This window comes from Giraffa tippelskirchi, chromosome 4, assembly GCF_054371585.1.
Source record: "Giraffa tippelskirchi isolate mGirTip1 chromosome 4, T2T-mGirTip1v1.2.pri, whole genome shotgun sequence".
Taxonomy (NCBI): domain Eukaryota; kingdom Metazoa; phylum Chordata; class Mammalia; order Artiodactyla; family Giraffidae; genus Giraffa; species Giraffa tippelskirchi.
The window spans coordinates 171895733-171918126 of record NC_137278.1 but is presented as its reverse complement, the minus strand read 5'-3'; the positions used below and the strand labels follow the sequence as shown (position 1 = coordinate 171918126).

Genomic DNA, 22394 nt, shown 5'->3' with positions numbered 1-22394 from the left:
TTGCCTGGAAAATTTCATGGACAGAGGAGTCTGGTGGGCTACAGTCTATGGGGTCGCAAAGAGTTGGACACAACTGAGCAACTCACACACACATGTTACTTTCAGGTGTACAACATAGTGATTCAATATTTTTCATATTGCAAAATGATCACCACAATAAGACTATTTACATCCATCACCACATACAATTACAGAATAAATGCAGCCTGAGTCAGGTTTTCTACAACTTAAGAGTCAAAAAGGCCTGCCTGATACACCTATTCTCCAGCATCAAGGCTGTTAATCAAATTAACAAAGTGATGGTTGCTTGAGTTAGCAGAGATTCAGGGCAAAAAAAAAGTGGATGTTTCAAGATATTCTATTCAGGCTTTAGGACATCCCTACCCTACTTCAAGTCTTGGGGAAAAATATGCTTCAGAAATGGAAAGACTTGAGTTTAAATCTTAGCTGTCTCACTAGCCATGTGACCTTGAGCAAGTCATAAACCTCTCTGAGACTCTAATTCTTCAAATCTCTGAAGGCTATAATGAGGGTAAAATGAAAGAATGTTCATAAAGCACAAAGTATACAATAGGTCCACAATAAATGCCTTCCCACAATATGGTTCAGCCTATCTAGATCTGCTTAATTACACAGACATGGCAAGACATAGACGGACAGACAAAAGACTATCCTGGTTCCCAAGGATTCACTCACTGGAGGCCACTAGTGCCAACGTGTACCTTCTGTGCATCTTATCAAGAAGCAAGATAGTAGAATAGAAAAGAGTAAAGCTTTGGGGGTCATAGAGAGTTGGGTTTAGGTCCTACTTTTGCTTTGTAACCTCAGGCAAGTCACCTAACCTGGCTGAGCCTTGTTCCCTCATTAGCAAAATCATGAAGGCAATATCTATCTTACAGGGAGTGTTATGAGGATAAAAGTATGGTGCAGTGTACACTATACCTGGCATAATACTCAGCAAACGAGTATGATTACTTTCCCAGACCCCAGCTGGGGATCTTTCTCCATGGCTGGTCCTCAAGATGTTGCATCCCCCTACCCACTGCCCCAGAGCTCAGCCATGCCTGTGACTTCAACTCCTTGACCTCCCCAATGACCACCACAGCTCTATGTCCAGCCGGCCCTCTCTAGAGTTCAGAGCTCCTGGGCACATTCCACCAGAATGTCCTCCAAGCATCCCAAACCCAGCACAAGGTCCTGGCTTGTTTACTACTCTCTGTATGATTTGGGTCTGTCATCTTAGCTTTGGTTTCTTCACCTAAAATGTGAGCAGGTTTTAGGAGGTCACTACAGAGGATCTCTGAGCTCACCTCCAACATATCATCTCCCCAGCTGAGTGCCACTTCCTCCCCAGCCTTGCCGCCTTCAAAAGCAGCACTGCCAATCTCCAGTGAACCCCAGCTTGAAAACTGAGAGTCAACTTGGACTTGTCCAACTTGTTCATCACAGCCCTCAAGTCTGCAAGAGTCTCCTTAGAGATGCTACCCTATGTCTACACCCCTCTTTGATGCCATTACCATCACTCTAGTCCAGACCCCTAGCACGAAACATTCAGGCTCTGGAACCAGCCTCCCCGTCCAATTCACCCTCTGCTCCTTCCGTCTGTGGAGTCAACTGATGGTCAACGGAGGACCAGTGCATCTTCCCTCCAATCTACCTCTGTGTGGAGGCTGGGCCTCCTAATGCCACCATCAGGAACTGGAATGCTTTGATGACAATGTCAGCATCCTGGAAATTCTTTTTAAGACTGAGTATGAGAAGAGGAAGCTTTCATGGTGTTCATACTAGACACTCAGTAAATATGTGTTACTTTCACTCATGCTTTTCAAAGCACACCCCTTGGACGGTCATCTCCAATCCAAGACAGACCACCCCAGAGATGTCTTTGTGAATCTCCTGAAAGCTGTGGGCCTTTGCTTCACAAAAGAGCACTTGCATGTGACTTTGGGAATACAATTTCAGGGGGTTCTTAGTCCCCTGGCCCATCTCTAGAGTCAAGTTTGCCCCTGATTGAACTCATTTTACAGACACAGACTGAGATGCAAAGAGAGGAAGGAATTTGTCAGAGAACGTGCAGAGCATGTATTTCTGGGAGGCACTAGGTCATCTCATGAAAATGCTGGGTCCACTCCCTGCTCCGGTCCACAGCTTTGAGTAGTAAATCGCAGAACCCCTAGCCTCTCTGTTGCCTCACTCATGCAAGAGCAAGAGGGAGACAGGCCTGCACTGCAAGGCTGGAGGGAGAAGATGGTGTAGAAATAGGAATCTAACCAGCCCCATGCATGGAAGACAGTTCCTATTCCATCCCTCCGCTCGAGGGCTCTCTTCCTTTGCTTGTGGGATTTTGGAGCCTGGAGATGTTACTGACATCTTGAGTGTTCATGGAAGACTTCGTGGAAGAGGAGAGCCCTGCTTGAGCCTCAGTTTTGGGTGCTGGAGGGAGGCAAGGACTGGGGGTTATTAATAGGCCTGGCTCGAGGGGCCCAGGGAGGGTGAATGTGATATAGACACCCAGCACCGTGGCTGGGAAGTACCTGACACCGGAAGGGGAGGGGGCTGGGAACAGAGGGGAGCTCCACCTCCCAAAATAGCCAGAGCAGAAGCCTATATAGGTGGCCATCCTCCCACCAGGCTCACTTCCTGACAGGACCTCCCACTGGCCCAGCCTTTCAGTCCAGGTTCCAGCCCTCCACCCCCCACCTGAGGTGAGTGGCAGCCACGGGGGCTGGAGGAGGATGGAGGTACACAGCAAGGGGAGGAGGGGAGGGACGGCCAAACGTCCCCTTCCCCTGAGACACAAGACACGGGCTGGGCTGGTGACACAGGCTGAGAGGCAGGCAACCATGGAGTTCAGAGCTGAGAGTACAATTCCTGGGGTCTCCATCCTAACCTGTGGTGACCTGAGGCAAATTCCTCCCACTGGCTAAGCCCACCTACAGAACAAGAGGGGTGGAGTCAGACATCTGTGGACTCAGGTGAGGTGGCCCCTGCCTGGGCAGAGGACACAGGAGGAAGGGGTATGGAGGGCCGATGGGCTGACCTAACAACATCATCTGATGCTCTGGCTGGGTGGACTATGGCGTCAAGTTAATGGGAAGTTTCTGCAGCAGGGTGAGATGGAAGAAGAAGCGGGGAAGGATGGGGCAGCTGAAGTCCAGCCTCTGCCACAGGGGTCAGTGTTCTGGGACTCCGCGGAGGCTGATCTGAGGCTGAGACAAGTGGGACCTGATTGGTATGGTCCTGGGCACTGGAGGAGCTCCATCAAGTGGATCGCTGGACTTGACATTAGCGGAGCTGGGGGTGGATCCCTCTGGGCCACTGCCTTGCTGTGTGTTTTTAGGCCACTCGCTAGTTTCCCCACTAGTAGAGCATAAGGATCCCTCAGCTGGGGAAGCAGATTTGCCAACAAGGCCCCTGGAGTAAGCTGAGCCTGGGGCTTGAGATGATAACACAGAAGCCCAGCATCTCCAAGTTAAAAGGCCAGTTGGGGCAGAAGCAACAGGCGCAGCTGAGGGGTCCGGGGATGGCCTCACACAGTGAGAGATCAGGACAGGAGCTGCAGCCTCGGTGCCTTGGAGACCAGCTGGCGGGCTGTCCCCTGAAGGAGCTGACTCACAGAGAAGCGGGTCCACTGGAGCTAGCAGCATCCTAAGGTTCCCAGGAAGGGCAGCCATCCAGCACCAAGCTGAGGGAGACAGTGTCGACAATGAGTGCCAGGGAACCTGAGCTACAGGGTAGCAGGGCAGCTCTCCCTAGCGCCTCCACCAAGGAACACTATCTCAGCCCCGCCCGCCTGCCCACACCTGAAGTCGGAGTGTTGAGAATCCACCACAAAAGACCACTGGCATACCATCAACACAGTGGAGGGAGACTGAGGCCCAGGGACAGGGAATGTCACAACCCAAGGTGGCATAGGGACTTACTGCAGCCCCAGATCTTGAACCTAGGGTTCCTGACTCCTTGTCCAGTGCTCTGCATACTTTAAAGACAGCTGATGGCAGCCTGAACCCTCGGGGAACTGTGGGAAAGACAGCAACCAGTCTCTGGCAGCATAAAGATCAGGTAGTGTCATGTTTCCCAAAGATGAAGTTAGGGCCATAAGACCTGCTTCGGTTGTCTCGGAAGTGTGGTCTGAGGGTGGCAACAGCTCTCCAAGCATGGGCCTTGAAAGTGCACAGAAGGCAAGTACCTTCTGCCACCCTCCCCTCCCGCATACAGTTTATAGAGGCAGGAGGAGTCCAGACCGGCATGATACTCCTTGGCTCACGAGACCAGGAAAGCAAGCAGTTAGTGGGGATCCAAGACGGGTTCTTTGAAAAGTCAGACTATGAAAAAAAAAATCGGTTTCTGTATTCCGAGTTCCTGACCAGATGTAGGAGGGGGCACCCGCAGAGGGCCCTAGCAGCACCGGCCTATCCCTGCCACCACCTCCGGGTGGGTCAGGTTTCCAGACCTCAGCGCTCAGATTTTGCAGCATAAATTTGCATCCAGGACAGACAGTGGAGGAAGAGGTAGGAGTGGAGAGAGAATGGGAGTAGGGCCAAGGGGCCCACGAGGGTGTAGACCTGGCCCCTGTGGGTCCAGTATACTCCCCGAAAAGGCCGGACATCCTCGGAGGTGCGCGAAGGTCTCGGATCCCAGACCCTGCGTCGCACCAGGCCGGCGCTTCCTGCTTGCCCTTGACGGCAGGAAAACCCTCCAACTGGGGACGCGGGCGCCCTTTAAATTCCAGAGGTTGCCCCTTCCCCTGGAGCCCTGGCTGCAGCCCCTGGTGTCCCAAGGACTCCCGACAGGGCGGGGCGGGAGCGGCGGTGGGACCGTGCGCCTGCCCGCTAGCCCGGCCCGCCCAGCTCGGCGGCGCGGCTGGACTGAGCCGCTGTGGCTGCGCGCAGAGCCCCGCGCCCCCTGGCTCGGGGCCAGGCCCGCGGGCGTGCGCCCGGCGCGCGGCACTGCAGCGCAGGTCATATGAGCAGAAATGATGAGAAAAGCACTTTTTAATCTTTTCGCACTTGCTCTGCCCGCTCAAACAGTTGCAGGATGTCGATGACAGACTTGCTCCACGCTGAGGACATCAAGAAGGCAGTGGGGGCCTTTACCGGTGAGCAGCGCGCTCCCCTCCGCATCCCTCTCCCCTCATCCATCTCCCTGGCCCCTGCACCCCCGTGGGTCCCGCGGCTGGCCAGTCTTCCCCGGCGCTCCTATGCTCATGCCTTCCGCGGGGCGCTAGCGGAGCGTGGAGAAGGGTCCACGGCACTACCCAAACTTGGCCCCGGCGGGACCTGGCGCAGGCAGCGGGCTAGGAGGCCGGGTGCCCTGCCGGACAACCGAAACTCTCAGGCGCCAACGGCTGGGTAACCTCGCTGTGAGGATTCAGGTCCCGGACCAAGGGCGAAGACCGGGGTGGAAAGCGAGACCTCTGGGTCCTTGCGAGCGCTCGGGGCTTTTCAAGGCATTTGGAGGGGCCATAGGTGCGAATGCTTCTCTCCCCGCGACCCCTTTCCGGAGAGGGCTCTTTTCGCCCAGCTACTCCTTGCTGGTTTCCTGAATGGCCAAGCCCCTTCTCCGGGGCTAGAGCCCACCCCGTTCAACGGATCTGCGAGGGAGCGAGATGACCTTCCCCAAGCTGGCGCTCTGCTCTGCTCAGCGCTGTGCGCAGAGCATCCTCCGCGCTTGCAACTTCCAGCCTCCTCGGGCACCGAGAGAGCGGAACGGGCATTCTCATGTCTCTGAGCTGCTCTGGACTTGAACGCTTAGCTGCTTAAGTTCCTCCTCCCTCCTGGCCCCTAGATGGGGAAACTTAGGGAGGGGGAGGGTTAGAAACTTGCCCAAGGTCACTTCGCAGGGCAGAAGGGGGATGAGCACGGGGGTCACCTCCAGGTGGTGTCCCCAGACCCCTCCATCTAGTGTCTGAGGTGGACAGAGCAACTTTCCTCCCCTCCAGCCCAGGGAGGATAACTTGACTCTCCATAGGATTGCCCCTACACCACCCCACCACCCCTGACACACATGTTACTTGGTCTAAGGTTGTTTACTTTCCCAGGTTGTCCTTAAAATCTCAGGGTACAGAATATTGAAGGGGGACTCCCTTCCTTTCTGCTTGGAGCTCCATCCCCTGGGCATGAAGCCACCCTCCCAGAGCCCTGAGATAGCCCACCCACTTCTCCTTGACCCATGTTGTCCCTCTGAGAGGAAACCTAACTGGGAATTCTTGGAGAGACTTCCAGCACCCGCTCCCACTCCCACCGGAATGGATTTCTGCAGCAAAGCCAGGACTTCTGTGTCCTCCCCCTCCTCCTCCTACTATGTGACCTTGAGAGAAACTTGTCCTCTCCGTGTTGATTTTCTGGCCACACAATCCATGGACAAGAAAAAGGTCGACCCTCCTCCCCAACAACAGACACACATCATATTCACTCTCCTACCCCTCAGCCACCACCCAAAGGCTTCATGGAAACCTCTCTGCCTTCAAATGCTACCCCTACCATTAGCGAAGAGTACAGTGGAAGGTAGAGGGAGTTGGGGAGCCAGGGAGATCCAGGTTCAAGCCCCCCTCTGCCGCTCCTGGCTGTGTGACCTTGGTCCAAGCCCCCTCGCCTGGCCTGGACTCCCTCAGCCCCGCCATGGAGGTGTATCTCCTCCATCCCTCAGGATTGGTCCAGCTGTGACATCCCCATTCTCCCACCTTTTCCCAGGACCCTTCTCTGTCCTCATTTTAACACCCTCCTCTCCATCTCCCAATAGCTGTCGACTCCTTTGACCACAAAAAGTTCTTCCAGATGGTCGGCCTGAAGAAAAAGAGCCCGGAGGACGTGAAGAAGGTATTCCATATTCTGGATAAAGACAAGAGCGGCTTCATCGAGGAGGAGGAGCTGGGGTAAACTGAGGCCCACAGGGACTGCCCATCGGCTGCTCTAGGGGAGGGAGCGGGGTGGGGGTTGGGACACTTGCTTCCAAGTTCCGGTCTGTCTGCCCTGCTCTCTGCAACCATCACAGAAAAGAACCATCTGCTGTTGCTTCTGGAAGAATAAAATCCTCTGCAGAAAGTGCAACTAACTAGGTTAAATTATAGCCACTTAATATTGCTAATGGAATGAGGCTACTTAATAATTTAATACAAACTGAGAGGCACTTTTTCTCATTGCCTAACACCATAGCCAAGACAGAGAGTGCTCCCTTGAGTATTTCATTGATTTTCATTCCTCTAAAAGCCACTTTCTGCCATCCCACAGACCCCTTCTTCTGTACCAGGATGGTTAGAACAGTTTCTGGGCATGTCATCGGATGCAGAACCAGCTTTGAGGGGTCAAGAGTCCTGGGAGCAAGGCAGAGAAGGTTATGACTAGGAAGAGGCAAAATGACATCAGCAAAAATCCTCCCACCATAACCCTCTCGGCCACCTGGCCCACGTCTGCCAACCCAGCTGTGCTTTATGTAACTCTCTGGCCAAGACTGCCACGAATTTTGTCAGGAGGAGAAGGGGGAGGGTGTGGAGAGGGGCCTTTCAAGTAGAGACTTCCCCATCCATCCTGTCTCTCCCCTAAACCATCTCACAAGGGTACCCTTTGTCTAGATCCTGCACCTCTACCTTCCCATGCCAAATGTGTATGCACACACGCACACACATGCAGAGACTGACTTCTATTTATCCTCCAGGAATCACTTTCTCCAGGAAGCCTCCCCTGACTCTTTCCTCCCCCTCGGTGGGATGGATGCACCATTCAAGCCCTGCTTTCCACTTCCCACCATTGCATCCATCACACTGTGTGGCCTCTCTTGGAATACTTGACTTCCTCCCTGTTTTTTAACTTGGCTTCCAAAGACCAACTCTACGCCCTCATTTCTGGCATGGCCCTGGCACAGAGAAGATACCCTCGTATTTGTTTTGTTGACTGAATAAATAAACAAATGCAGGTGCCCTAGCGGAAGTGAGGGCAACCCTTTGCTGAGGACAGCCTGTTGTTCTCTGCACACCCATCCGTGAAGCACAGCCATGGTCGGGCTACCTCGCCCAGCACAATGGCATGCATGCTCCCTGCTCATTCTTCTCTTTGAGCCACCTGCTTCCCCTGTGCAGATGCCAGCCCACCATCCACAAGGTGACTCTCACCTGATTCCCTCCCCCTTTTCTCCCTTTCCTCCTCCAGATTCATTCTGAAAGGCTTCTCCCCAGATGCCAGAGACCTGTCTGTTAAAGAAACCAAGACGCTGCTGGCTGCTGGAGACAAAGATGGAGATGGCAAGATTGGGGCTGATGGTGAGTACCCGACATGGGCACATCGTGGATCTTGGAATGTTTGGATGCCAAAAACTCAGAGCTATGTCCCTCCATTATGAGAAGGGGAGAGGGGGAGTCCTGCAGTCCCCGAGATTAGAAGAAAAACCGCAATCCATTAGGTCTAAGAGCTCTGTCATGTAAGCCAGTCAAAGAAAAAATTGCTATTTTTTCTAGATTTGAACAATCCCAAAGGAATAGATCCTTTTTTTTCTCTCTCTCTGCTGTGTAAGGAATCCAGGAGAATTGGGGATATTTTCTAAACTTTGTCTGCACTTCTGCTTGGGTTCTGGTCGCAGCTCTGCCCAAATGGGCTCTGTGACCTTGGGCAGTCTCTCTCCTACTCTGGGCCTCAGTCTCCCATCTGTAACCCAAGGAGATGAGGCCAACTAATCCCCAAGGACCCTACTGGCTCTCACATTCTCAGATTCCAGGGATGGAAATTCTTTATCTCCTCTCTTTCTCAGCATCTTGTCTTGGGTGTCCTGTAACTTCAAGTTTCAAAACTGTTTTGGCTCCACCCCAATATACCATTTCAGCACTGTAGGAGAGCCAGAGGGGGAAAAAAAACAGCCAAGGATCAGCTGGGAATTAGGAAAAGAAACATCCAGCCTGACCTTGCTTTTCGAGCTTTGCTTTCAGGACAGCAAGGGGTTGGTGGTCCACCATCCCGCATCCTTCTCCATTCAGATCTATCTAGCATTCACATCCCAGCATCTTTATCTTTTGTAGCATCATGACATCCTTAAGAATCATCTCCATTTTGCAAATGGGCAAACTGAGGTTGAAGGTGCTTGACCTGCTCCGTGAGGTGTGACATAAGTGGGAAGTGGGGATTTAGAACCAGGTAGAGAAGGCAATGGCACCCCACTCCAGTACTCTTGCCTGGAAAATCCCATGGACGGAGGAGCCTGGTAGGCTGCAGTCCATGGGGTCGCTAAGAGTCGGACACGACTGAGCGGCTTCACTTTCACTTTTCACTTTCATGCACTGGAGAAGGAAATGGCAACCCACTCCAGTGTTCTTGCCTGAAGAATCCCAGGGACGGCGGAGCCTGGTGGGCTGCTGTCTATGGGGTCGCACAGAGTCGGACACGACTGAAGCGACTTAGCAGCAGCAGCAGCTCTTTCCAACACGCTACACCACATCTGTGCCAGTCCTAATGATGGTCCTTTCTGCCAATTTAAAAGGAAACTGTGTTAAATACTTAGGCTCTGGGCCCATGCTGTTTGGGTTCAAATCCCAGCCCAGCCACTTTCTCACTGTGTGATTTGGGGCAATTCAGGTAACTTCTTGGGCCTCAGTTTTCTCATCTCTGAACTAAGGATAAGGATGCTTCCTGTCTCATTGGATTGTCAGAGGATTACCTGTGTTATTGAGTGATGTGTGTAGAACAGTGGCACAGAGAAGTGCTATATACATGCCTGTTTAATTTTTTTAATAGCAGCTAAGTTGTATTCATCCTATTATCCCCAGTATCTAGCCCACACCCAGCCCACACTTAATACACATTTGTTGCTTGAGTATGAAGTCCAGCCCCCTATGCTCTGCTTGCTCTCTGCTCTTCACCAGCTGTGACCTTGACCATCACCTCTCCACACCTAGGTTCCTGCATCTGAAAAATGGAGTGCACAGTTTTATCCTAAGACATGCCTGGGCTCATTGTAAAAATTAAGTGTCTAAAGACGCAAAATTGCCTTGGGAAAGGTACAAGGATTCTGAACATGGACATAGTTTATTAAAGTTTTATGCCAGAAATGAGAATGGAGCAACTCTAACAAGGTCAGATGCAATGAGTCGCCTGGCCTCCCCTTGGCAGCTGCCCTTCCTGGGGCTGGGAAGGAGGGAGGTGGTTTTAAAGGAACCGGAGCAGAGGGTGCTGGAGGGAAATGGGTGGCTGGTTCAGGTGATTGCAGTGAATGGCACATCTCCCCACACCTCCATCCTCACCGGGTCACTTATCAGACAGTTCCACCCTGAACCCGGTTCCTGCCATGACCCCAAGCCAGGCCTTTGGACCTCCTTCCCATTTTTATTTGCAGCCAATATGCTACAGCTCAGAAGCCCTAGGCAGGGTCTTCATGGCTGGCTGCCCACAAGCAACCTACACAATGAAGAAAAACCAGGCCAGATCCTGGCCTCCCTCCCTCTCTCCCTCCCTTTCTCCCTCCCTCCTCCCCTGCCCGACTCAGATCTTAAAGCACTAATTCAACTCTTCCATCAGACCAAACAGATATTTACTGAGTAGCAAATATCTACAGTGCCAGGCAGTGGGGGAAGCAAAGAGGAATTAGACCCACGACTTCTTGGCTGGGCACCTCTGGGCCCTAATTTCCTCATCTACAAACTGGGCATGACAACACATAACTCACTGGGATTTTGTGAGGATGCTATGGCAGTGTTGAATGCAGAACACAGTAAGTTCTCAGTAAACAGCGGCTGTAATACTATTGCTATTCTATCTGCGCAATGCTTACAGCTCTATGATACAGACACAAACATAGGGTAAAAACCAGGCAGAGGCCAGGAGATGCAGATGAGCTCTGCAAGAGGGAGACAGCGGGCACTGGGCAGGTCTGCCACAGGCCAAGGGGCAAGTGGAGGGAGGTCTAGGCGAGGCCTGGGTATCAGTCAGCAAAGGCGCTAAGGCTGGGAGGTTTAGGGTATGTTTAGAAAGGGACTAGAAGTTGACTTGCTGAGGGTGGGAGGCAAGAGAGAATGATTATCAGGGTGAGCAATGTGTGTCCGGTCTGAAGCTGGACTCTGCACACACGTCACCTCATGTGACCTCAGGATGACAGAGGACACAGATGCAGATGCAGGAAGAGCGGCTCCAGGGCCCAAGGTGACATTGGGTTCAAACCCGGGTCTGTCTGCCAGTACAGTCCAGGCTCAGGCCAACCTGGTGAAAGTCTGGGAGTCAGGGCAGAACAGAAGAGGAGGGCGAGAGATGAAATGGGCAACAAGAACAGGTCACCCGAGGTGGGGGGCCACACCTGGTGCTCTGGAGATGAGAGGATGCAGACACGCATCCCCGCTTCTGCCCCCGTGTACCACACCGTTTCTGAAGGGCAACAGGAAGGATGGGTGTGATGGAGCCCAGTAAGCAGTGGGATGGGAGAAAGAGCCCTCCGTGGGCCCAGAATTTTCTATTTTAGGCTCTGTGTTTTGCTGCCTACTCCCTCTCAAGGCCAAAGAATCTAAGCCGTGTCCACCAGCTGGAGGACGCCTTCAGCTCCTGGTGGGACTTGGGACAATTCATGGAACTTGTCCCTGACCCTCAGGTGCCTGCTCTTAACATCAGCAGTAAGATGACTGGCCAATCTTGGGGTCTCTTCAATCCCTGGGACTCCCCAGGTGCCCCAGTGCATATACCCCTAGACAGAGGGCCAGGTTGGCAGCTAGCTCAGCTGTGTGACCTTGAGTAAGGACAGCAGTGACATCTAACTCCAAGGAGCCCCCGTGTGCCACACACTGTGCTTAGCATTTTACTCATTTCATCTCCCCAGCTTCTTTGAGGATACTACTCCTATCCCCATTTTACAGATGAGGACACTGAGTCTCAGAGAGGCTAAGGGTTTGCCTAGGAAGAGACAAGGTCAAGATCTGAGTTCGGGTCTGTCTGGATCCAAAGCAAGTGCTCTGTGCTGCCTGCTTCATTGATTCATTCATTCCAAGTCAAAAGGCATCTACCATAGATGACTTTATTTATTGACTTATTGCTTCTCTCTTCCTCTGGGATGGATGTCAGCTCCACAAAAGCAGAAACTTTGTTTGGTTCAACTCTGACCCCAACACCTAGAACAGAGCACATAGTAGGGGCAAAAGAAAAGTTCAATGAATGAATGAATGAATATGTGTCCAGCCTGGAGATACAATGACGAGGAAGTGTGGTATATAGGGAGCGGTCCTCAGGCTAAGGGCAGAGACCCATTTTGGCTGCGGGCTTGCATGTAGCAGGTGCTTGGGGCTTCCAGAACCAGGGGTACTGCCTCCATCTCTAGCTGCTTGCCCTTCTGAAGGTGAGTGATATTTACCAGATCCTTAAGGATCCCAGACTGATAAGAGTGAGTAGAAAGACAAAGTTCTAATTATAACCCTTTGCTTTCCTGTCTCTCAGGGAAAGAGATGGGAAAGTAAAGTCAAGGAAGCTTCCTTACTTCCTGGAAGCTCAAAGACTTTTATAGCTGTGGTCAATTGATTCTTGACAGCCACCTTTGAAAGCCTGGTGCAGAGCTGGTAAAGGGGAGAGTTAAAGTAGAAAAGGAAGAAGCTGAGCAGAGGTGGAAGGTGCCCCCAAACTCAGGCATCAGTAACAGGCAAGACTAGGAAGTGTCAGGTTCCTTCTCAAGTACTTGTCCTCCCCCACCATGGGTCTCCAGCAGCACCCAGCCCACAACACAGATGGCTGGGCTCCATCCTCAGGGTTTCTGCTTCCTTAGGTCTGGGGTAGAGCCCAAGCGTTTGCATTTCTACTGAGTTCCCACATGGTGTTCATGGTCCGGGGACCACACTTTGAGTACCACTGCCTTATGATCGTCCTAGAAAGTAGATGCCATCACTCTTCCGGTTTACAGATGAGGAAACTGAGGCACTCAGCAGTTAAGGAGCATGCCCAGGGTCACTCAGTAGCACAGTCAAAACTGAGACTCAGAGATCCCAGTAGGACCCTCTGCCACCCTGCATGTGTCCACAGTCTGGGTTCTCCATACCCAATCCCTGCCCACAGGGACAGGCAGGCTGAGGCAAGAGTGAGCACCATTTGTGGGCACTTCCTTCAGGCCTCACAACAGCATCCCAAGATGTGCCCTCACTGTACAGACAGGGAAGGGAAGGGAGTACAAATCAAGGCCCAGGGAAGTGGGTGGCTTACCCAGAATCACACAGCTACTCAGGACTGGGGACCTGCTGCAAGCCTTGACACTCTCTCACCAGCACTCCCCCGCCCCACATGTAAACAGGAACTGCATATCCCATATACAAACACCCACACACAGCAATCCTAATTAGTTTCCTGAAACCTGATCCCAGTGGCAGATCCCCTTTCCTAGGCTTCAAGCATGGTCCAACTCAAGAGCCCATAGTTTGCTTTTTGCTACCATGGCTGAAAAAGTTAGTCACAATGATTGCCTGACCCTTGCAGCTGGTTCCATGTGCCTGAAGGCATTTGCTTTTTCTGCTTCCTTCTGACAAAATCTGTTCTTTTTATCCTTAAGTAGCCTATCTAACATGGGAGGCAAGAGGGAAGGAGTAAGTCCTCAGGCTGAAACTCCTGAAGTCAGGCAGAAAATACAACCTGTAGAGTGAGAGTTATCGGCAGTGTGAATAGTCAAACCTTCTCCCCTCTCTGCGCATCCATGTCCTCATCCCAAAGCGGGGATAAAAATGACCACCTTCAATAACTGTTGCGAGAGTTAAGTGAGTACTCTGGAAATGATTCTTTTCCTCTTCTTTCATGTGCTTTCTCTTGTGAGTGCTAAATCGCTTCAGTTGTGTCCGACTCTGTGTGACGCTATGGACTGTAGCCCACCAGGTTCCTCTGTCCATGGGATTCTCCAGGCAAGAATACTGGAGTGGGTCACCATTCCCTTCTCCAGGGGATCTTCCCAACCCAGGGATCGAACCTGAGTCTCTTATAAGCTACTTCAAAATCCTTTGGAAATAGTGGAATATCCACCCTCAAAGTAAATGAAACTGAGTCTAAGATGGGAAGAAAGTGAGAAGGACAAAAGGAGAGTCCTGCCCGCCTCCCTGTAATTCCAGCCCTCCAGCCCCCATGGGGTTTGATTTCCAAGGAAGGCAGAGGTGCACACCAGGGCCAATCCACAGCCTTGATGGCAGAGCCCCAAGGCGTGCAGTGTTTTGTCCTATTTCATTGCCTCCTCATCCGGGCTCAATACAGTCTAGGGGACAGAGTCTGTGATCCCCAGTGAGAGATGTGAAAACAGGCCCCGCAGACGTGAAGTGTCAAAGTCACACAGCAAGCCCTTGGCCGAATGGAACCTGAGTGTCCTGACTCTGCCACTCCCTCCACCAGGCTGAGCTGGGGCATTTGAGTTATAAATGGTTTCTGTGCTTAGCAAGATGCTCGCTTTTATTCCCGAGTGGACTCTCCCTAACTCCCAGCCTATGCACTAGATAAGATTTAGCCAAGGGAGGGCAGGCAGCACTTCTTATATAACCACCCTCCTGCCAAAAGGAACAGCAGTGAGGGGAGAAAGAAAGAAGATGTCCCCTCTTCTGGCCCTGGAGATTACAGCTTAATTCAGAACCCAGGGCTTTTCAATCCCAACCTCTGAGAAAGAGATGCATCCTGCCATGAGCCAAGCCTGAGTTATAATCTTCCTGGCTGAGTGACGCTTGGCTTCAGTTTCCCTGTAAGTAAAATGGGGATAAGAAAGCTGGTGAGGATGAAGTGGGACGGCTCCCAGGGTGGTGCCTGATTCAGAGGGCGCCCCCAGGACTGTTCACCGACTCTTCACTGCCTTCTGCCTTGACCTTGAATGACCCAGCCTCCCCGTCCTCTGGGGTGGGAAAGTGATCCCTGTTTGCAATACCGGTTTATAAGAAACCCAGCCCAGGAGCTATTTAGAGGCGAGGTGATAAACCAGAGGCCGCTACCTTCATCCTGCTCATCACGACAGAGGGGAGGAAAGCGTCTTCCAGGCACTGACTCAAAGTTGTCTCACTTTTCCCTCAGGCTATCAGCGGGTGCTGTGCTCACCTGTCAATAGCTTCTAATTTTGTCCAACCCCCACAGTGCAGGGACCTGGGACAGACCTAATTAGGCTAATTTCAGTTTCAGAAGGGAAAAGAGAGGACTGAACCCGCCCATCCTCTGACCCTTTGCCTGCTCCGTCCCCTGCTCACCCCCACCTTTCCTCTCTTCCTGATCAGATGATGAGGACAGCAGCCAGGTGGCCCCCCACCCCCCACCCTGTGGGCCTCAGGTGAGGTTTCCTTGGTGAAGGTAGAGATGTACCTGAATTCCTATGGGAGGAAGGGCTCTGGATGTCCCCCCTGGCCAAGAAGCACTGTACCTTGTGTAGTCCTCACTGTCACCCTACAAGGAGATACTCTCAGTTTCCCCATTTTACAGATGCGGAAACTGAGGGGCAGAGAGTGAGTGTCCGTGGACAGGCATATGAGGGATGGGACCCTAACTCAGATGGGATAGACAATGTCAGAAACATGTATCACATCAGTGATTTGCTGTTTGGGCTTCATGTGTCCTCTGTCTGTTTCCATCTTCCTGTCTTAGTCTCAGGACTTTTGTGATTACAGTTGTTATTTCAAAGCCCCAACCTGTCCTGGTGGTGCTGAGGAGATCCAAGGAACTAACATTTATATGCCATCTCCTATGCGCCAAGCATCTATCTGTATTTTCTCATCAGGTCTTCCCAAGAGCTGTGCAAGTAGATGTTATCATACCCATTGTACACATGAGAAAACTGAGGCTCAGAGAGGTAAGGTAGTGGCCTAACGCCACCCAGCCCAGCCAGGAAGTAATGGAACAAGATTCAGACCCAGCTTCCAGGATTGTTGGAAGGTCATCGGCAGGTGCCAGACAGGACAGGAAATGTCGGGGGCCGGGTGAGGGTGGGCAAGAAATAAAGGTGATGGGGCCATCTGTGGCGTCATCCGCCCCCCCCACACACACACACCCCTTGCTGGGCAGCAGCCAGGCATTTCATGGGCTTGGTTTTAAAGTAGCTGGAGCCATAGAAGCATCCTTTTTTTTTTTAACCCACCTTGGGGTGAGTGGGATCTTAGTTCCCCAACCAGGGATTGAACCAGCACCCCCTGCATTGGAAACCTGGAGTCTTAACCACTGGATCACCAGGGAAGTCCTGGAGCTATAGAAGCATCTTGATAGTAACAGCTACTAAATGCTGCGTGCTAGCTACAGATCAAGCCAGTGATAAGGGCTTTAGAGCTGCTTCCTCTAAACAGCCCAAGGAGCTCCACTTTACAGATGAGGAAACTGAGGCACAGTGAGGTGAAGCACCTAGTCCCAGGTCACAGAAGCAAGAAATGGGAGTTGAGGGTTGACTCCCAGCTCCCGTGCTCCACACTCCGGAGGGGAGCTGAAAAGGTGTCTTCTAGACCCAAGTCTGCACCAAATAAGAAAACCCAGACCTGGTAGGGTGAGGTGTCCTGTCCAGGGACATGAGTGAAGGCAGAACCAAGACCAGACCCCCATCCGCTGATGTCCATCCCCCATGCCATCCTCCTATTGCCAAATCACTTGACCTGGACTTTACAGAGTCTTTGTAGGTTTGCTTGTTTGTTTTTCTCTCAGGAGAGACCTAGATGTTTTAGAGGAGACATTTTGATAGGAGGGCTATTAGTTAATTGGCTGGTTCCTAAGAGCTCTGCCCTGAGAGAGGTACAAAAGGAACAGAACAGGTGACCCCTGCCCTCGATTTGTCTCCCAAGTGCCCTGCTGCCGGTTCTGGGAGGACAAAATTAGAATCCTGTGTTTTCTGCAAAAAGCCAGGGCATGTGCTATTATGACACCCTGACTTCTTCATGGGGGATCCCAGAGGTCTGTTTTTAGAGGCTTTTGAAAACCTCATGGGTTGAAAACATCTCCATAATCAGGCTCCAAAATGTCAGACATTCTACCGCTGGAGGGTCCTAAGGTTGGTGTCCCCTGGTCCGCTTCACGCTGACTGCCCCAAATGCCATCTGGTGTGAAGGTGATAGTCAGGCTCTTTGCTGAGGAGCACCCAAGAACCTGTAATTTCTAGAGTGAAAGCTGGGGGTGGGGTAGATGGAGGTCAGGAAATGGAAAGGACCAATTACCCCTCCTGACAATTACCCCATGAGCAGGTGATGGTGGACAGACTCATGTCTCCTTTATCCCAGAACAGAGCAACTCAGTGCCCAAGGACAGGCTATGTGGGCTCCAGCCAGTTTTTCAGATCAAATGGCAGGTGGAAGCTGGAGAGATTTCATGCTTCCATCCGATGTGAGATACTAGCCTTCTCAGGAGCGGCTTCTCCACCTTCATGTACGGGGTGTTCCTGAGACCACAGCCCCCCTGCTCCTGTCCCTTCTATGCTGCATGACCTTGACACTTGACCTCTCCAGGCCTCCACTTCCCCATCTATAAAATGGGAATCATCCCACTCGCCTCCCGGGGCTGTCGTGAGAATTATATGCAGAAAGTTAGTACTTGTTGAACACCTAAGGAGGACTCATGAGCCATGCCATCCATTCATCCATCTGTCCACCCATTTGGCATTTGTTTACGGGCACCTGCTGGGGGCCAGGTCTGTTCTGTTGCTAGGAGAGTTGTGAGCAATAGAGATAGCAACCCCTGTCCCCCGGGGGTTTACACTGTGGTAGGGGGAGACTGAAAGAAATAAGCAATTACATAAATAAGATAATTTCAGAGAGTGATAAGTACCATGAAGTAAATAAAAAATGGCTAATATGATAGTCATGCGGTGGCAATATTTGAGCTGGCACCTGTGTCACTCTAGACCCAGGTCAAAGTGGGTTGGAAACCTCCAGGGTAAAGAGGGAGGTTTGAATTATGTCCTCGGTATGATCTTGGTCATGGACTGTGGCCTCAGTTTCCCCACCTGTAAAATGCAGACAAAAGCATCTCTCCCATGGAGGAAATGAGAGCTTAATGAGATGATAAATGCAAAAATGCTTCCCACAGAGGTGATAAAAATAAGAATTTTTAAATTCTATAAAAATGGGCAATATTAATCAAAGTACTAATGGTAAAAGACATCTCGGGGCTTCCCTGGTGGTCCAGTGGTTAAGACACTACGCTTTCAATGCAGGGGGCACAGGTTCAATCCCTGGTCAGGGAACTAAAATCCCACAGGTCTCATTGTGCAGCCAAAAAAAACAATACATTTCAAAAGAGCCACTTGCCTTAGGGGGGTGCTGTAGGTTCAGAAGAGCCCCTGGTGAGAAAGCGGTTCAGAAGAGCCCCTGGTGAGAAAGCGGACACTTTGATGCCTGGCTTGTGGGAGGAATTTTCAGTGTTTGATGATGGGTTCCATTCTGACATTCACTGTGATCCCTTAGCCCACCATCCTGGGGGTTTTCAGGATGAGGAGGAGGACTCTCCCCCTCTCTCACCTTGAGTCCATCCCCAGGCCCCCACATCCAGGCCACCTGCCTTTCCTGGCCTCAGGCACTAGCTGGGGACAGGAGAGGGTGGTGTCCATTTCCCAGGTCAAATCCCAAAAAGATGAGGAGCCCTCCACCTGGCAGGGTCAATGGCAGGTTACTTCCATGATGGTACCATGTGTTGGTTTAGGTGGGTTTGTTTTTTCACTTGGTGATTTTTAAAATCCTTCTAACTTTGTAGGTCCAACAATAGCCCAGCGTCCCCAGGGCTAACATTTTACATAACCATGTGCATTGAAGAAATTACCCTGGGAGGTTTTCACAGTGTGTTTCATACCAAGCCTGGGGAGGACAGGACGAACCTCAGGGGAGCCCCAGATACCTCTTGTGGCCTTTTTGAAGCCACTTCACATTCAGTTTTTTGTTTCTCACTAGGAATTGTTACTGCCCTCTCCCTTCACTCCAGGGCCAGATTGGGGAGCGGACACCCAGAAAACAGGGCCAGCCTGGGCCTCGAAGTCTAGTTCTCAGTCCCCACCTGCACTGTCCCCACATCACACCTGCGTTTCCAGAGGCGACGGGGCCTTACCTGAGGGTCCCCCAGTGTCTGGCAGGCTGGGGACATGGCATCTCAGAGACACATATTGGAGAGGGTGGCCAACTCCTTCTGTCTTCTCTCGTTTCCTGGAGAGAAAAACAACAGGAAGACTCTCCTAAAGTAAATCTTCCAAATAAAAGTCTCAGAAGCCCTGGCTGCTGAGCAGAACCCCTACTGACCAGCACACGAGGACCCCGCAGTTGAGAATACATGGAGTGGGGAGGGTAGAGGAGCTGCCAGAAGGGGCTGAGGCCCCTGTGCACCAGCACTTCACTTCTGACGGCCTCTGAGTCAGAAGCAGAGCTGTCTTTTACAGAGGATGCTAGTGGGGCTCAGAGAGGCTCAGCACCTTGTCTAAGGTCACACAGCCCACAAGGGGAAGAGCCAGATTTGCGGGCCCAGGCCTCTCTACCTGAGCTTGTCTTATCATGCAAGAGGCCAGCCCAGCATGACTACTGAGTCTTCCCCAAATACACACCATTGCTTCCTGCCCTCTGAGACTGGACCCCTCCCTCTGCTTTCTCCTATGGGAATCCTGTATCTGCTTATATGCCTATATCAAAAGCCACCTTTTCTCTGAGAGTTATGTTGATGCCTTAAATAGAAGGTACCTCTTCTTGCTGGGAACACAGAGTCTCTGTGCCTCTCCCATCTTTCCACAAACACATGTGGTCCCCTCGGTGTCAGATGCAGAGCCAAGAGGTGGGACGGAGGAAACAAACCCTGAGAGGGCTGCAGGATTACGGTCCAATGCAGGAAGCAGACAGCAAGTGAATAAGCAAGAATAGACTCAGAAGTATTCCGAGAGTGGTGAGTGCTGTGAAGCTAATAAAAAAATGGTGATAGCAAAGAGGATCTCAGTAGGGGTGGGTCACTGCTTGTACCAGGGGGGTCAGAGAAGGCCCCTTGAGAGGTGACATTTGAGCTGAGACCAGGTGAATGAGAAGGAGCTGGCCATGAGGCAGCCTGGAGAATGTACCAGGCAACGAGAATGGCAGGTGCAAAGATCCTGGGGTGTGAATGCCCTCAGCACACTTGAGATTCAGAGAAAAGGCCGGCAGCACAGAGCACTTCCTGATGTCATCTTCTTCCAGAAACTCCTATGGTGCAGGGACCATCTTGGACTCCCCTGCATCTCCCCTCACCTGGTTGTCCCATCCTTTGTTCATTTTAATGGAATTGGATTCACTAGAAAGATGTCTGATTGCCCCCTGGTGCCAATGCTGGTCTCTCTCTGACATCCTTAATATTAAGGCAAAGCAGGGCCAATGTACACTGCTGGGGAAGGGGGTGAGAAGGGGGTGACCACCGTGGACTGGCAGGCAAGCCCACACGGAGGGGTCTGGATCCCAGAGCTTGAATCCTCAGCCAATTATTACCTGGAGTCACTGAAAAGTCACTTCTGCTTTCTGGTCCTCAGTTTGCCTCTCTGTAAAATGAGGATAATTAACTCCCAGTTCCCTAGTGTTTGTGATGATTAAATGAGGAGCTGTGTGAGACAGGGGCTTCCCAGGTGGTGCTAGTGGTTAAGAACCTGCCTGCCAGTGCAGGAGACATAGAGATGCAGGTTTGATCCTGGGTCAGGAAGATCCCCTGGAAGAGAGCATGGCAACCCACTCCAATATTCTTGCCTGGAGTATCCCAGAGGAGTCTGGCGGGCTACAGTCCATGGGGTTGTAAAGAGTTGAACATGACTGGAGCAACTTAGCATGCATGCATGTAAGACAGAGCCCAGCTCATTCTGAGCACCAGGACGTGCTCACCCCTCTGAGCCGTGTACAGAAGTCACATGGTCGGTCTCCTCCAGGGTCTGGCTCGGTCCCCCAGAGGAGGAAGAGCACACAGTTGTTTCTGAACTTGGCTGTTCACCAGAATCACCTTTTGACAAATAAAATAACTCATCCCTCCCCAGACCTTCTGAGTCAAAAATTCTGTAGCAAGGGCCTGGGACTCTGTGTATTCTCAAGATTCTGCTGGTGACCCTCATAGGTTAAACCAAGGGGCTAAGAAAAATCTCAGAAGAGGAACTAAAAACCAAGCGCTAAGAAAGAGATCTGAAGCCTGGTTCTGCTTCTTCCTAGCTGTGTGATCTCATAGCCCTTGCTGGACTCTGAGCCTCTATTTCCTCTCTGTAGAATGGGAATAATGATAAAATGCACATCATGGGATTTTTGTCAATTAAATAAAATGTTGTATATAAAGCACTTAGAAAACTGACTGGTATGTGATAAACATTCAGAAAACTATCATGGCTGTTATTATTGTAGTTAGTATTACTAATAATTTGTGAGTGACATGACATCATGACACAAAAGATATGGTAGGTGCATCATTTCCCATCTCACCTCATTCATTCACTCATTCATTCATTCATCCCCATGCTCACACCCTCCATCACTCCAGCTCTTTCTTCTGCAGCATATTCGAGAATCAAGAGAAAACACCATGCAATGGAGGTGGGGGGGGTCCCCGTGGTCAGGTCCCGGCCAGTGTCCCAGGCCATGGCCCCCCCTCTGACTCACCTCTGTCATTTTCTTTTGCAGAATTTTCCACTCTGGTGGCTGAAAGCTAAGAGGCTCTGACTGCCCAGGTCTTGCTCCTCTCTGCCCTGAACACCCAATCTCAGCCCCTCTCGCTGCCCTCCTGCCTTTCTGTTCAGTTTGTTTATGTTATTTTTTACTCCCCCACTCCCTGTGGCCCTCAAATGACACCAATCTTCTGGAAAATGACAGAGAAACAATAAAGGCTGTACCAATCAGATTCTGCTGCTGAAGGAGCCAGGCCTGGTAGGGTGTGGATCCTCCTTTGACTTTCCAGGCAGGGGTGGGGCAAGATATAGACAGAAAAAATGAAATGGAAGGGAAATTTACTGAGACCCTCCTCTGCCTTTGGTAGGAGGCTTGCCCATTCATCGCTGAAACCATCCATCAAGTAATTGATGAAATTCCCATTTTACAGATGCAGAAACTAAGTCTTGGAGAGGAAAGTGATGTGTCTAAATCCACACAGCTAGGATTTGTGGATGGATGGATGGACAAATGGATGCTCATTATGACATTTTTGGTTACAAATGATAGAAACCCAACTCAAAGTGATACAAGCAAAAAAGGAAGAAAAAACAAAGACTTGGTTATTTTCATGAATAGTTCAGGGGCACACTTTCAGAAACAGCTGAATCAAGGAACTCAAGTGATTTCATCAGGATTAAGTCCTTCTTCCCCCATCTCTGAGCTCTGGTTTTCTTTGTGCTGAATTCATCATCAGGCAGGCTCTCCCTCCTGATGGCAAGATTCCTCCAGTAGCTCAAGGTGTACATTCAGAATATCAGTTTTTTAAAAAGAGCTTCTCTTTTACAATCACTCCATCAGAAGGCCCCAAATTTAGTCCTATTAATCCCAGCAGCTCGTATTTACTGAGCACTTACTC

General features: G+C 51.2%; 2 protein-coding genes and 1 non-coding gene across 7 annotated transcripts in view; 2 read left to right on the top strand and 1 right to left on the bottom strand.

Annotated features, from left to right (window-relative positions):
• NCF4 (neutrophil cytosolic factor 4) overlaps nucleotides 1–22394 on the bottom strand; it is a 103415-nt gene that overhangs the window by 68240 nt on the left and 12781 nt on the right. For 3 of the 5 annotated variants that reach the window (XM_081596333.1, XM_081596331.1, XM_081596334.1), the window contains exons 2-3: nucleotides 18960–19054; nucleotides 8890–9447 (exon numbers count right to left, since the gene is read on the bottom strand). In XM_081596333.1, the coding sequence (XP_081452459.1) occupies nucleotides 8890–8941 (52 nt within the window). In that variant the 5' untranslated portion in view covers nucleotides 8942–9447; nucleotides 18960–19054. The remainder of the gene's footprint in view (nucleotides 1–8889; nucleotides 9448–18959; nucleotides 19055–22394) is intronic. The other 2 variants (XM_081596335.1, XM_081596340.1) reach the window with 1 other exon arrangement.
• Nucleotides 2600–21726, top strand: PVALB (parvalbumin). The gene is made up of 5 exons (XM_081596355.1): nucleotides 2600–2705; nucleotides 5031–5098; nucleotides 6742–6874; nucleotides 8145–8254; nucleotides 21512–21726. The coding sequence occupies exons 2-5, from the start codon at nucleotides 5038–5040 to the stop codon at nucleotides 21538–21540; spliced, it is 333 nt and encodes a 110-aa protein (XP_081452481.1). The 5' UTR covers nucleotides 2600–2705; nucleotides 5031–5037; the 3' UTR covers nucleotides 21541–21726.
• On the top strand, nucleotides 18033–18105 carry TRNAE-UUC (transfer RNA glutamic acid (anticodon UUC)). Its single transcript has one exon. It is a non-coding gene; the product is annotated as a tRNA-Glu (tRNA).